The sequence below is a fragment of the Zeugodacus cucurbitae genome, chromosome 2 (assembly GCF_028554725.1).
Source record: "Zeugodacus cucurbitae isolate PBARC_wt_2022May chromosome 2, idZeuCucr1.2, whole genome shotgun sequence".
Classification (NCBI taxonomy): domain Eukaryota; kingdom Metazoa; phylum Arthropoda; class Insecta; order Diptera; family Tephritidae; genus Zeugodacus; species Zeugodacus cucurbitae.
The window spans coordinates 6,238,570-6,251,395 of record NC_071667.1 but is presented as its reverse complement, the minus strand read 5'-3'; the positions used below and the strand labels follow the sequence as shown (position 1 = coordinate 6,251,395).

At 35.2% G+C, this 12,826-nt stretch overlaps 4 protein-coding genes across 5 annotated transcripts; 2 read left to right on the top strand and 2 right to left on the bottom strand.

Moving 5' to 3' along the window:
- Positions 1-287: 287 nt before the first annotated feature.
- On the top strand, positions 288-2,344 carry LOC105214061 (uncharacterized). 2 transcript variants are annotated; one of them, XM_054234754.1, is made up of 2 exons: positions 288-1,212; positions 1,272-2,344. In XM_054234754.1, exons 1-2 carry the CDS (start codon positions 604-606, stop codon positions 1,470-1,472), a joined length of 810 nt encoding a protein of 269 aa, XP_054090729.1. In that variant the 5' UTR covers positions 288-603; the 3' UTR covers positions 1,473-2,344. The 2 variants fall into 2 exon arrangements, with proteins under 2 accessions (XP_054090729.1, XP_011185550.2); XM_011187248.3 differs by having other exon boundaries at positions 434-1,200.
- Positions 2,345-2,646: 302 nt separating this feature from the next.
- On the top strand, positions 2,647-4,499 carry LOC105214066 (uncharacterized). The gene is made up of 2 exons (XM_011187254.2): positions 2,647-3,356; positions 3,426-4,499. The coding sequence occupies exons 1-2, from the start codon at positions 2,742-2,744 to the stop codon at positions 3,615-3,617; spliced, it is 807 nt and encodes a 268-aa protein (XP_011185556.1). The 5' UTR covers positions 2,647-2,741; the 3' UTR covers positions 3,618-4,499.
- Ipo5_1 (importin-5) lies at positions 4,324-10,453 on the bottom strand. Its single transcript, XM_011187253.3, has 8 exons — positions 10,282-10,453; positions 8,669-8,818; positions 7,011-8,105; positions 6,293-6,923; positions 5,455-6,174; positions 5,263-5,387; positions 4,950-5,137; positions 4,324-4,882 (listed from the first exon to the last, which is right to left on the bottom strand). The coding sequence occupies exons 1-8, from the start codon at positions 10,360-10,362 to the stop codon at positions 4,552-4,554; spliced, it is 3,321 nt and encodes a 1,106-aa protein (XP_011185555.1). The 5' UTR covers positions 10,363-10,453; the 3' UTR covers positions 4,324-4,551.
- LOC105214064 (pickpocket protein 28) lies at positions 10,319-12,756 on the bottom strand. The gene is made up of 2 exons (XM_011187252.3): positions 12,305-12,756; positions 10,319-12,243 (listed from the first exon to the last, which is right to left on the bottom strand). Exons 1-2 carry the CDS (start codon positions 12,681-12,683, stop codon positions 10,934-10,936), a joined length of 1,689 nt encoding a protein of 562 aa, XP_011185554.2. The 5' UTR covers positions 12,684-12,756; the 3' UTR covers positions 10,319-10,933.
- Positions 12,757-12,826: the final 70 nt, after the last annotated feature.

Here is a 12,826-nt window from a genome sequence, read left to right as displayed (position 1 = left end):
AATACCAAGAGCTCTAGTATGAAGGTATATGTTGAAGCATCGTATGTCAATATTTATAATACAAAATCATACAGTTATTATAGTTACGATTGAAAGAACTTTTCTAATCACCAAACCGTTATAGTTCATCAGTACTGTAAAGGTGTTGGCTTACAATTTATGTGTAAAATAATTCGATATCGATTTATAATACATTGACCTACTATTGCTAAATCGTTCCATCGACTCGATGAAAATTCCAAGTATAATAGTGTAGGTATGTACTTTCATGAAAGTCCATATATACAATTTCAACTCGGAGAGAACATAACCGGCACGTATCTTTTGTCCCCTCCTAAAATCTGGAGCGTAGTATTTCAAGTACTAATATTTATAATACCGCTCTCGAAACTACTTTTATCAGCATATAGTTACATCAAATACTCTCATGCTGAACTACATAAATCCGGGAAAATACATAACGGCGATATACCTAAACAAGGTATAAATAGAGACCATTCAAATTTAGCCGTCATAGTAAAGAGTTGTTGAACGTTAAACACCTTACGATTTGTTGCGGAAAGTAGTCGGTGCATCCTTAAAAATATTTTACAAAAACAAAAAATGGTTGGTACTTCGAACGAAAAACGTATCTTTGAACAACATAAACCAACAATTTGTTACAATAAACCGCCTTCGGCACAAGTCCATCCCGTGGTGTACGAAAACAAAAGGCTGGAAACGCTTTCAGGTGAAATTGTCGAAACTCTGATCGTACCAAAATGCACCGCTCGCACATGGACAATGCGCGCTGGCGATTTATGTCGTATTACTGTCTGTGAAGGATCTCAGGTGGGTGATATGAATTTCTGGAATATGGACAATATCAAGGAACACTTCTACTCGGGCAAAACACGTCAGTTGCATAGTACACATCTCAAAGTTTACGATCGCTTGTGGAGTAATTTCCCATATTTGCGTCCAATGGCCACTTTCGTTTACGATACACTAGCGGCTTATGGCATAGACGAGCATGGTGGAGCTCTGCACGATGTAGTTGGCACTCGTTGTGATGATTACACATACAAATTGATTACCGGTAATGATCGTGTGGGCAGCTGTCATAGTTCGCTAGCGAAAGCGGTGATCCATGAGCGTGGTATGAAAGAGGAAGATGTGCATGACGTATGGAATATTTTCATGTGTACCGGTTTCACTAGGGTGCGTAAATCGGTTAGATCATTAATTGCATAATGATAATTTGTGTCTGAATTTTTATAAATATTTTTCAGGATACTCAACAGTATTTCTGCAAACCCAGCCCAGCTCGTAAAGGAGATTACATTGAGTTTATTGCCGAAATTAATCTATTGATCGCGCTAAGTGCCTGTCCACAGGGTGACGTTTCAGTAGTGGTCGGTGACGAAGTACCCGATGAGATATGTCATCCACTGAAAGTAGAGGTTTTTCGCAGAACAAATAACAAGTTTTAGTGCATTTTATTATTTTATACAATTAACAACTTATTTTAAAACTTATTTACTTAATTTTGCATTGGTAGAGAGATTTTAAACAATAAGAATATGAATATATTGGTGAATTATTAGTTTATAAAATCAATTTATCAAAATTAATTGTCTTTTATTATAAATATTAAATTAGTTAAAATAAATAATAAAACCATTGTCAAAATAATGAATATTACATACTTTTTCAACAAAATACTTTTGTCGTTTGACAGTTTTTGCAAAAATTATTGTTAAATATATTTTTTTACTTTTTTCTCCGAAGCTAACCCCGTTTCTTTTATTTAATTTGAGACTAATTAAAGTGAACTAAAAATGATTTCACAATGATATTTTTTTGTTGCTACAGCATAGATTTTCATTTCTGAAAATCTCATATTACAAAACCAGTTTAAAGTTTGGTGAATAAGAATGTAATATGAGAGCTATCCGAACAACGTAAGTACGAGGAAGCTTGGATATGTGAATTCAATAATTATACTAAATGTGTAATAACAAATAATTAGTTTTATTAATTACTTTACAATTGCGTTTAGACATTAGAAGATATCATTTCACGGGACCTTCAATTAACCTTTAATTTTTTACTTTAATAATTGACTTACATTAATAAAAGACTATAGGGTCTATACATTTAATACATATTGGAATTTATATACATATTGTATGTATATAGTGTATAGAAATGGAACCGCTGCTATTTGACTATGGCGAATGTTAAAAGCTAAGAGAATACAAAAGTAAAATATTCAGAACCCAAGAATGATAGAATACGTTCATTCTTGTTCAGAACCATAGTTTTATGAATTTATTTTAGACACCCTTTTAACATATTTCATTATTATCGATTGGATTTCATGTTTCACAATTGCCGTACGCCGTGCGGATCTCTCAAAGGCGTAGAGCTGTTTACGTATTCAACAAGGCATGTCAACTTATTATATCTCTCTGTTTAATAGACAATCCGCGTACATATGTATGTTATACATGGTTATATATTATCAAAAATAAACATAGAAACCTCGTTTTGTACGCTGTTATCAATATCAGCTTTTGCTCAAAGCTCTTACATACTAGCTGAGTAAGTTACTCTCTTTCGAGTTAGCTTATAAATGAATAAAATCTAACATCTACTGATTAGCATTCACAGTTCTTTTCGGTGGCGTTGGAGCCGAGATCGTTGAAATTGCGCATATAATATAGTACATATAGTGAACAATTCATTATTCCCAAACTATGGCAAACAATGGTGGTTGGTGTGGACGCGATTTCAAACATCGCACTTTTCCCAAACACTCTCCTCTGATATGTTATAATAAACCTGCCTCGGCACAGGTCGACAAAACGCTATATGACGATAAACGTTTTGAGGCGCTAACTGGCGAGATTGTGGAGACGGTGATCGTACCAAAACGCAGTGCGCGCACATGGACAATGCAGGCTGGCGATTTGTGTCGCATCACTGTGAGTGAGGGTCCACAGGTGGGCGATGTGAATTTTTGGAACTTGGATAACACTCAAGAGCGTTTCTACTCCGGCAAGACACGTCAATTGCACAGCACACATCTCAAAGTTTACGACCGTTTGTGGAGTAATTTGCCTTATTTGAGACCGATGGCCACTTTCGTTTACGACTCATTGGCAGCCTATGGTATCGATGAGGATGGTGGTTCATTGCATGATGTGATTGGTACACGTTGCGATGATTATACTTATAAATTGATTACTGGCAATGATCGTGTGGGCAGCTGTCATAGTTCGCTAACGAAAGCGTTGGTGGAGGAACGTGGCTTGAAAGAGGAAGATGTACATGATGTGTGGAATATTTTCATGTGCACAGGTTTTACACGAGTGAGTAGTGTAGACTAAATTACTAAATTACATGCAAGATCTGATAACCTATTTTGTCACAAATTACAGGATACTCAACAATATTTCTGCAAACCCAGTCCAGCACGTAAAGGAGACTATATAGAATTTATTGCTGATATGAATCTCTTGGTAGCATTGAGTGCTTGCCCGCAAGGTGATGTATCCATAACGGTTGGCGAAGAAGTGCCTGATGATGTCTGCCATCCGCTGAAGGCAGAAGTTTTCCGAAAAAAACATTAATTTTTCCGAAATGTCTTACTTCTTATAAGCTTAATAAATGATGTGTAATTAAAAAATACGATTTGGTAAAATTTATTATGGGCCGTAATGAATGAACTGCTATGATTGGAAAGGCATGTACTTTGAGCAAATTTTGTGTATAAAATTTGTGTTGGTGTTGCTTGTAAGTGAATACAATTTCGAGTTTCTTATCATATCATTTTTAATAGATAACTATCTAACTATAGACCTATTGATATGATCATAAATGTCAGTGAACCTATGTCTGCCAAGAAACTGCGATTTAGTGTACGCGCTCAAGCTTTATGTGATTTTTATTGTATCATAAGTAGTGTTGCGGGAGAATGGCTTGGAGAGTTCAACAGGACTTCGCTTTATTTGGGGTAATAAATTGCTGATAATTTGCAAAAATGGTATAGCTGTGAATAGTATTTGAATTGTCAAATAATTGTGATTTTTTTTTTAATTTTACATGTAAAATCAACATAAAAATTCACTCCAATAATTGCATATATATTTATATATATGTATATATATACATAATTGTATATTTATTTATATTTTGTAATACACATATACATACATAATACAGTAGTATTTATATTATGATTTTTGTTGTTTCAATAAATGAATTAATAAATGTTTAACGTTTCATTGAAAGCGCACTCGTCACTTTCTCAAGCTTTATGTGGTTTTTGTTGCTAAATGTAAAACAGCATATTTGCGTATTCGCGTAGGTCGTACAGGTCATAATTTTAACTGTTGAGTTGTTGATTTTTGTTGGACTCCGATTTCATATGGTATATATTTATATATAATGTGAGTTTTTTTACTCATTTCTTGTTTGCATCGATTTTGATTAAACATACATAACTGTGAACTTATCTACAGCATCAGCAGCAGATTTCAATAGATTTGCGTTAATTATTTTTCTTTATGCAGTTGTGGGTGCACCACCAGCCAGTTCCCGGTAAGCGTCTTGCAGGGCGTATTGTTGCTCAGGTGTCAATATACTAGCGCATGCTTGGAATACTTCTGGGTTGGATTCCACTTGCTTCACTATACCCAACATACGTGTGCCGATATCGCTCAACGATGCCACCACTTTAGTAACGAATGCTTGGGCTATTATTGATACAATTCGTGGTAAATTGCTGTTGTTGTTTCCTAGTATGATCGGATGATTGGCCTGGATTAGATCGCACATGTACCCATAAATGTGTGGTGCTTCATCTGCATCTTCAGTTACGGGCAGCCAAGAGAACCTGTTACAATATGTATATAATTTAGTATATATTATATATTTATCTTTGTTTGCATATTAATACTTACCAAACATTTATAATCTCGTTCACATTCGGTATAGCGCTACTGTTATATTTTAGGATCTTTGAAACTGCTGCAATAGCGTTCTCTGTGGGATTGACATTCTCGTGGTCACGACTTTTTGGATCAGATATAACTTGTACCAATAACGGAATGATTTGAGCACATGTAACTGCAAACTGTTCACCACCAAACTGTAGAAAGAAAAAAAATAAGTTTAGAGGTTTTACAAAATCGTTTTCAAAAAAGATAATGAAATGAATTCTTTAAAAACATGTAATCACTCTACTGTTCTACGAAGAACAGTGCTGAATTTTACCTGTCCCAATACACCACAACCGTAGGCGGCTGCTTGGCGAACTTCTGGTGATTTGTCGGTAACGTACTGTAACAAGGCCGGTGTGAAGATCTGTTGATAAGCCGCACATGATGGACCGCAAAATTCTACACAAACGATTAAAAAACATAAACATTTAGTATTATAATCATAAAAAATCTGATTGACACTCACCAATAACATCGTCAAATGCACAAACGCCCCACTGCCTATCAGACCACGAGCGATTCGGTTCAAGCAATTTGATAAAGTGCGGTGCAATACGATCGAAATTGGGTAAAAACTGTGCTTTATTGGTGAGGAAAAGTGCGTGCGTTATATCCACCACCTTTGAAAGTATATAAGTATCGGTATCGTCCTGTTCAGCCAACTCCTCTTCAACACCATCGTCGTAGTCCTCCTCATTGCGCGCTTGCAAACGCTTGTCAGCACGCTCAAAGTGTTCTCCCATGTATTTTGTAATTATTTCCAATACTTGTGTCATTGCTTCTTCATTTAAACAATTTGGACCCAAAGTTTCAATACATTTAGCCAAAGAATTAAGAAGTTCTGATTGTACATCCGCTTCCGGTTCTGTGCCGATAACCTTCAACAATTCGGGGCAAATATATAGCCACATTCCCTCCAAGTATTGTGGACCCTTGATTTTAGCACAATCCAACAAGTATGGCAATGATTCGGCCGCCGCCGTACGTACGCCATCGTGGAAATAGAATTTCAACATCGGTACCATTAAACGCACCACCTCTTCGGCATAATCAGCGAAACCTTCCTTCAATTCGCGTGCATAGCAAACCAACATTTCACAGGCTGATGCCTTATCCTCCATGCCAGCGGTGCGAATGGCAAAGTTTTGCTGTTCACCCAAATTAATAAAGGACCAATCAACATCATCTAAAAGAATCAAAATATAAAATTAGTCGTTCAATAGAGTAGATGATATAAGTGTGCAATATATAAGAATTATATTATACAACAATGAAATTATTAAAAAACATAAACTCGCACCAACCTTCAATGTCCTCCACTTCATCATTGTCCAGTAGTGCTACTTCTGGTTTCATAGCTGCAGTATGCATTACGGGTCCCATTACCAATGGCAAGTACTGTTCGAATTGTTTGCCCAAAATCTTGCACATACGAGCCCATGCGGTTATTAAGTAAGATGTTTGCGGATCATCATCCGGCAAATCGCCTTCGGTGTGTGTTTTCAATAACATGTCCATAACTTCACCAGCATCGGTAATGAATTTCTCACGTCCAACTGCCAAACCAATCAAACTGACACATTCAATGGTTTTACCACGCAACATACGCAAATCCTCAGACTTGGCATTTTGTATGATAAACTTCAAGCATGGCATAAGACGATCGTAGTACGTGACAAATTCCTTCTCGCAAGTATCTGCAACGGATGCTATAGTGGTGACAACTTGCTCCAACACCAATTTGTTGCCTTTCTCTACCAGCTCCTTGAATTTGGAATTCAAAATTGTCTCCAACTTGGACATGATTCCATTCAAATAACGAGTCAAAATGTGTTTTGGACAATCTTCAGAGAAGTTAACCAAAGCGGCACCAGCGTGTGCTTGTACTCGAGGATTTTCAACATCGTCGAGCAAAGATAACAATCCCGGCACCACCTAGTCAAATTAAATTTACGGTTAACAATATTTTTCAAAAAAAAATAAATATATATATAATATGACATGTGTTATAAATGCACTTACTTGGTCATGGAATTTCTTTTCAAAAGTGGGTGCGAAATCTGTAGACATCTGTCCGATGGCATTACAAGCTGCATAACGTACACGAGGATGTGGATCACGCAAGAAATTCAATACGCCAGCCATAATTTGATCCAACATGGCCTCCATTTGCTTATGGCAACCTTCACCAATGGCCGAAATGGCCATAAGTGCAGCATAGCGCTGCTTCCAATCGGCGTGTCCCAACATATTTGGCAATGCATTCATCACATGCGGCAACACAGTTTTGCCGCCCAATCCGCATGCCAAACGATCCAAAGATGACTCCGCAATGACATTGTTATCGCTATTGTCGTCATCGGTTACCACATCTGAGGTGGACCATTCTTTGTCATCATCCAAATCGGTCATCATTTGCAGTACCAAGGGTATCAATGCTACGACATACTTATCGGCGCGCTTGCGTACCATAGCTGGTGCATTCTCCGACAAAGATACCATTACTTCCAAAACTAAATGACGCCAGCTATCCTCTACATCTGTGGAGCCAAAAACTTTCATACACATCTCGAAAATATTCTCCAATTGGGGACGCAAATATTTCGGGCATGTTTCGGTCATATCGATGAGTAATTTCAATAAGCTCTGATCATCTTGTGCCTCAATACTCTCAGCAGTGATCATAATCATGCGTGGCAATAAATCGGAGAAATGCTTAAAAACATTGGATTCCTCATCCTTGTCATGGTGCAGAATGAACGCGCCAATGGCTCGTACAGCTTGGAAGCGTACTTCCACATCAGCTGTAGGCTCTAAACTCTTGGCCAACATTTGCTTAATCAAATCTAAATACTGCGCTTCTTGATTGCCGAAGATAGATGGAACACTAGCGAAAATGCGCAAAGCCGATTCTTGTAACTGAGCCGATGGGGAATTTGCACATTGGAACAGAAATTGCAAGATATCGGTCCATTGGTTGTTTCCATCTTCATCGGTGAGACTGCGTGCGACTTCAGCAACGACTTCACAGATTTTGCGACGCAAATTCGGGGTAACTTCTTGCTGCACTGCTAACAAAATCTGCTGCAACAACTGTGCTTGCGATTCTTGCGGTAACTATACAAATCGGTATTGTAAAAGTAGTAGATATATTTTTAATTATTCTACCAAATATAACTAATTCTAATGAATTTAAAGGAATACATATTCCAATAAAGCTAAGAAAAATATAGAATTGCTAATTTTAATTTCAAATTGTAAGTATATAATTGTGTCAGGCAAACTCTTATCTCACACTATATATTTATTTTTTGAGTGTTTATATTTAAAAATAAGTATTAATAATAATGTGGAGCAATAGTATCTCGGGTGACCTTCTGTGATCTAAACATTAAAGCATTGTGGTGTTTGTTATATAAATAAAGATGCACATTCTAGTACAAACTTGCTTAAATTAAACGTATGTACATTTACAACAAATAATTCTCATATAAGATTGATATTTCATTTGTAGAAGACTCAAAAATTTTTAGTATCTTTTATTAATTTAGTACATACAGATGTATGAATAGATAAATATTTTATCTCACGAAGGTCGATTACATTCATTTCTTCGAAATTTTAATTTGATTCAATAATAAAATCAAAACTTTATTAATTTTCTGCTTTAACTAACTCACCTCTTTGTAGAATTCCGCAAATTCGGACGTAAACAGTCTACGTAAAAGTACAGCTGCCATCTGACGTGCCTCCTCCGATTGTTGGCCATTGTGGATAGTACCTAATAGATGTGTTACTTTGACGTCGCGCGGCAAATTGTTATATGCATCCTATTTATGATGAAAAATTAACAATTAATTCAAAATTGTATGTGTACATATAAATATTTGTCAAATACTAAATCAATAATTAAATTTATATTTGTTACAATTTAATTTGGTATTAACGAGGTCATAAGGGTAAAATGCTAGATCGTAATAGCTACAACAAAATAAACCGTGTGACATACAAACTAGGTTGTCTAATATTTGCTTAGCGCATCAGCCTCTCCCACAACACATGGCGTATTTCAAGGTCAAAGTACGTCGTCAACCAATAGCACTTTCTAAGTGCAACTTTATTCTCATTAGAAATCCGAACAGAGCAACCATTTATACAAATGTTATCGCTATGATTTTTAAATAAGAGTATTTAAATATTCCAAAATTTTGTATATACCTATGCACATATCTGCTTAAGTTAGTTCATAATTTAAATGGGCGTTGTCACATACATATGTTAAATATAAATAATAAATGCAATTTTTTCATAAATATATCGCCGGTTTCTAATTCGAGCTATAAGCCCTCGTCGCCAATATAGCAAACATACCACTACTTTACTTTATAGGTGCTTGCCTGTATTGCCTTTGCTTCCGTTCTCCACTTATTGCAATTTTTTACGCATATTCAAATGTCAAAAATAGAATGTACCTGTGTACGTATTTTATTTTTCACGAATTTGCTAGCTAAAGCAAAAAAAAAATAACTATCAAATTCTGACTAATGTGAATAGAACTTACGTGTTCATATTTAATACTATTACACTTTTATTGTCTTTCTTATTATTTGAATTTGCGAAATGTATGTATCTGTCAGAAGGACTTATGGTATCCGTAAATATATATAACTATTTGTTTGCTTCAAAAGAATAATTAATAGAAGAAATATGTAAATAAGTAGAAGAGAAGAAAGGAAGAATAAAATCAAAATAACGAAAGCATGTGTAGCATAATGAAAACACGTTTTGCGAAATTGTCTCCTTTTTACACTCGTTCGTTGTCGTGGTCGTTGCAGCAGATGATATATACTATAGCGAGTGCCAAGTGCAAATTTTAAAATCCGAAGCATATACATATATATATGTACATATATTCCAAGTGCATATATGTATAATTATTTTCCAATACTACGTATATTTGTAAATTAAATATACATACGTATATAGATAGCTAGCACAAGGAGTACATGTGAATCAAAATTATGATATTCCAATTGTCATTAAGTTATTTTCAGCTATGATCAATATTATTATATACATAACATTAAAAAAAAAGGCAAATTAACAAGGCTCGGTGTTTTTGTGAATCCAATTTTGCCGCATTTAAAGGAATCGCAACACTGCGCAATAAATATAACGAAATTTTTTAATACCTCAATGTACCTCGTGTACCAATAATTAATAGCGAGTAAAAATGTTTTTGGACCTTATACTACTATATAATAAAATTATTAAAGTAATTTATAGTACCCACCTCGGCTTGTTGACGCACATCATTGTCCGTGGACAACAACGAATTCAGGAGCTGCTGAAATTGCACTTGGTCGGCGGCCATGACTCAATTCCTTTTACAAGTTTCCTTTTATTTAACGACACTAGGTAAACTTTGCAACGTGACCAAAAAAAACACGTTCCGTAAAATAACGATTTCTGATATTCAATAACAAGATATCAGGAATGGAATTAATTTTTTCACTTGGAAAACTGTTTCCTTCCTATATTTATTACAAAATCTCATTAAACGCACGCACAGAACCGCACACTACAGCGCACGAATGGAGAAAAGAAACGACGAATTCACGGATTGCACGCTCGTTCGCTTGTTGTGCTTTGGAAAACGAGCGCGAAAAATTCAATTAATTCGTTACATGTAGGAGTTGCCGTACCAAATTCGAGTAATTCTGTAAAAAATGTTATTTTCACAAACACGCATTTTCAGTTTAAAAAACTACGATTTTTTACATTTAGGTTTAGTTTTTATTGAAAGTAAAAGTTAATAATTAATATAATAAAAACAATTTAGAAAATAACATATTATAACAAATAACATACAAAAAACTTAAAATAGAAACAAAAAGTAAATAAAATAGTAACTAATTTTAAAGTTATTAGAATTACTAAGTAATTTATGATATTGCAAAATGTTGCATATTACTCCATAAACGTAATGAAATATGATATATGAGTTCAACTAAACTTAATATAGAGAAACCCATAAATAAACCAAAAATACCTCCGCAATTAGCCAGAAAGTCCGTTACACCATACAACTCAGATCGTTTAGATGTAATAAACTGATGTTCTTTAAAGTATATTGAGAGACGGGACATTTGTGATCCAGGAAAGTCCTCGAAGAATGAAGTATCACCAGTTGCTGTTAACATATCTTCTAGATCGAAATTTCCATGTGATATTTCCGTATTGTAGACTAGTGAAGTACAAGCCGGCAGACAATTACACTGTGTGGCCGCTAAATAATTCAAACGGGATTCCTTAAGACCTTGTCGAAACTCACGCAAAAGCAAGATATCTTCAGCTCTGTCATAACAAGAGATTTTATTCTCCGCACATACTGGCATACCTAAGGTGCGTGGCATCGAAAACTTCACACATCCACATTTGGCTAAAGTTAAATTTGTTAAACATTCCAACACACAATTATTTTGTGTATACACTTTAAAGAATCTGAGTGTACGCTCATGTTCTAAAAAGCATTGACGTCTTTGTGGAGGATATTCAGCTATTCCTGCTGACGTTGTGATCATATTTGGCTTAACTGCAATTACCACTTCTTTTCCCATTGGAATTCGGACAAATTGATTTGAAACCTGTGGTACATCATCAGGTGAGTGTAGCGATACTTTGAAACCTTGTATAGGACCCCGACATGTATAGTCAACTTCTTGACGAAAACTCTGCAATGCAATAAAAAATCCTGCTCGAGCTCCTGCGCCTAATACCCGCGCCGGATACGTTTTAATCCGGCTATCCAAAGTGTAGCCATTTTGCAATGACCACTTTAGGGGACGTTTAAGAATTATATTACGTTCAGTAAAGTTTCTAAATCCAACCCGCTGATATTGAATAGTGTCCTCCCGATACAAATCTGTTGCGTTGAGACCATTAAACGTAAAACAAATGCCTTCATTTGTATAAGTTGGTGTAAAAAGTTCATCACATTCTCCAAAATGACTAAACCATTTACAATAATAGTAATATCGATTAAATTCCGGTTGCATATTTTCCAATACTTTGAAGTAATCTAAAAGATCAGTGGAAATAATTGGAGTACCATGTTCGACTAATTGCGGGTTACAGATATGAAGAAGTGTACGAAATTCATCTAAATCAGAACGGCTAATATTTTTTGGTTTAAAATAGCGACGCGACTTTATGTGTTCTCGTAAACTTTTTAAAAACTGAGCATAAGTTACACCTATAAAAACAATAAAGACATTGTTTGATTATCATAATCTTCGGGCAAATTTATTACACACCTGATTTCCTAGGGACCCGCTTGGTTTCAGAACATATAGTAATCGCTGGGAATGGAATGCTCCAAACAGGTGTTGATTTCTCAGAGAAACTAACTATCACTGGAGTTTCATTCCACTTCACATAAATACTGTGTATTAAATTTGAACAACAGTATATTGAAGCCAAGAAAACACATAACCAGAAAATTTTCTCTATTAAAGGTCGACGTTCTCCAAAGTATTGGATGCCGTGAATTGATGTGTTAGAACAGTATTCGAAGTATATTTGTTTAATACTCTTTCCAAGATGTTCATGATTTGAAATATGTCGGGCGGAATGTATACCTTCAGAATCCTGTTTAACAGGTTTGTTATTATTTATTATATTCATAAGTCTCATTTTAAACTTTACTTTTAGCGGGAAGCTTTACCAAACCAAATTTATAAAAATAACTATAAAATTGAACTAGTAACGGTAAATAAACACAATTTCTGACATAGAGTGCCCAACTACATATACTTTTTCCGACCATTTATTAGTAA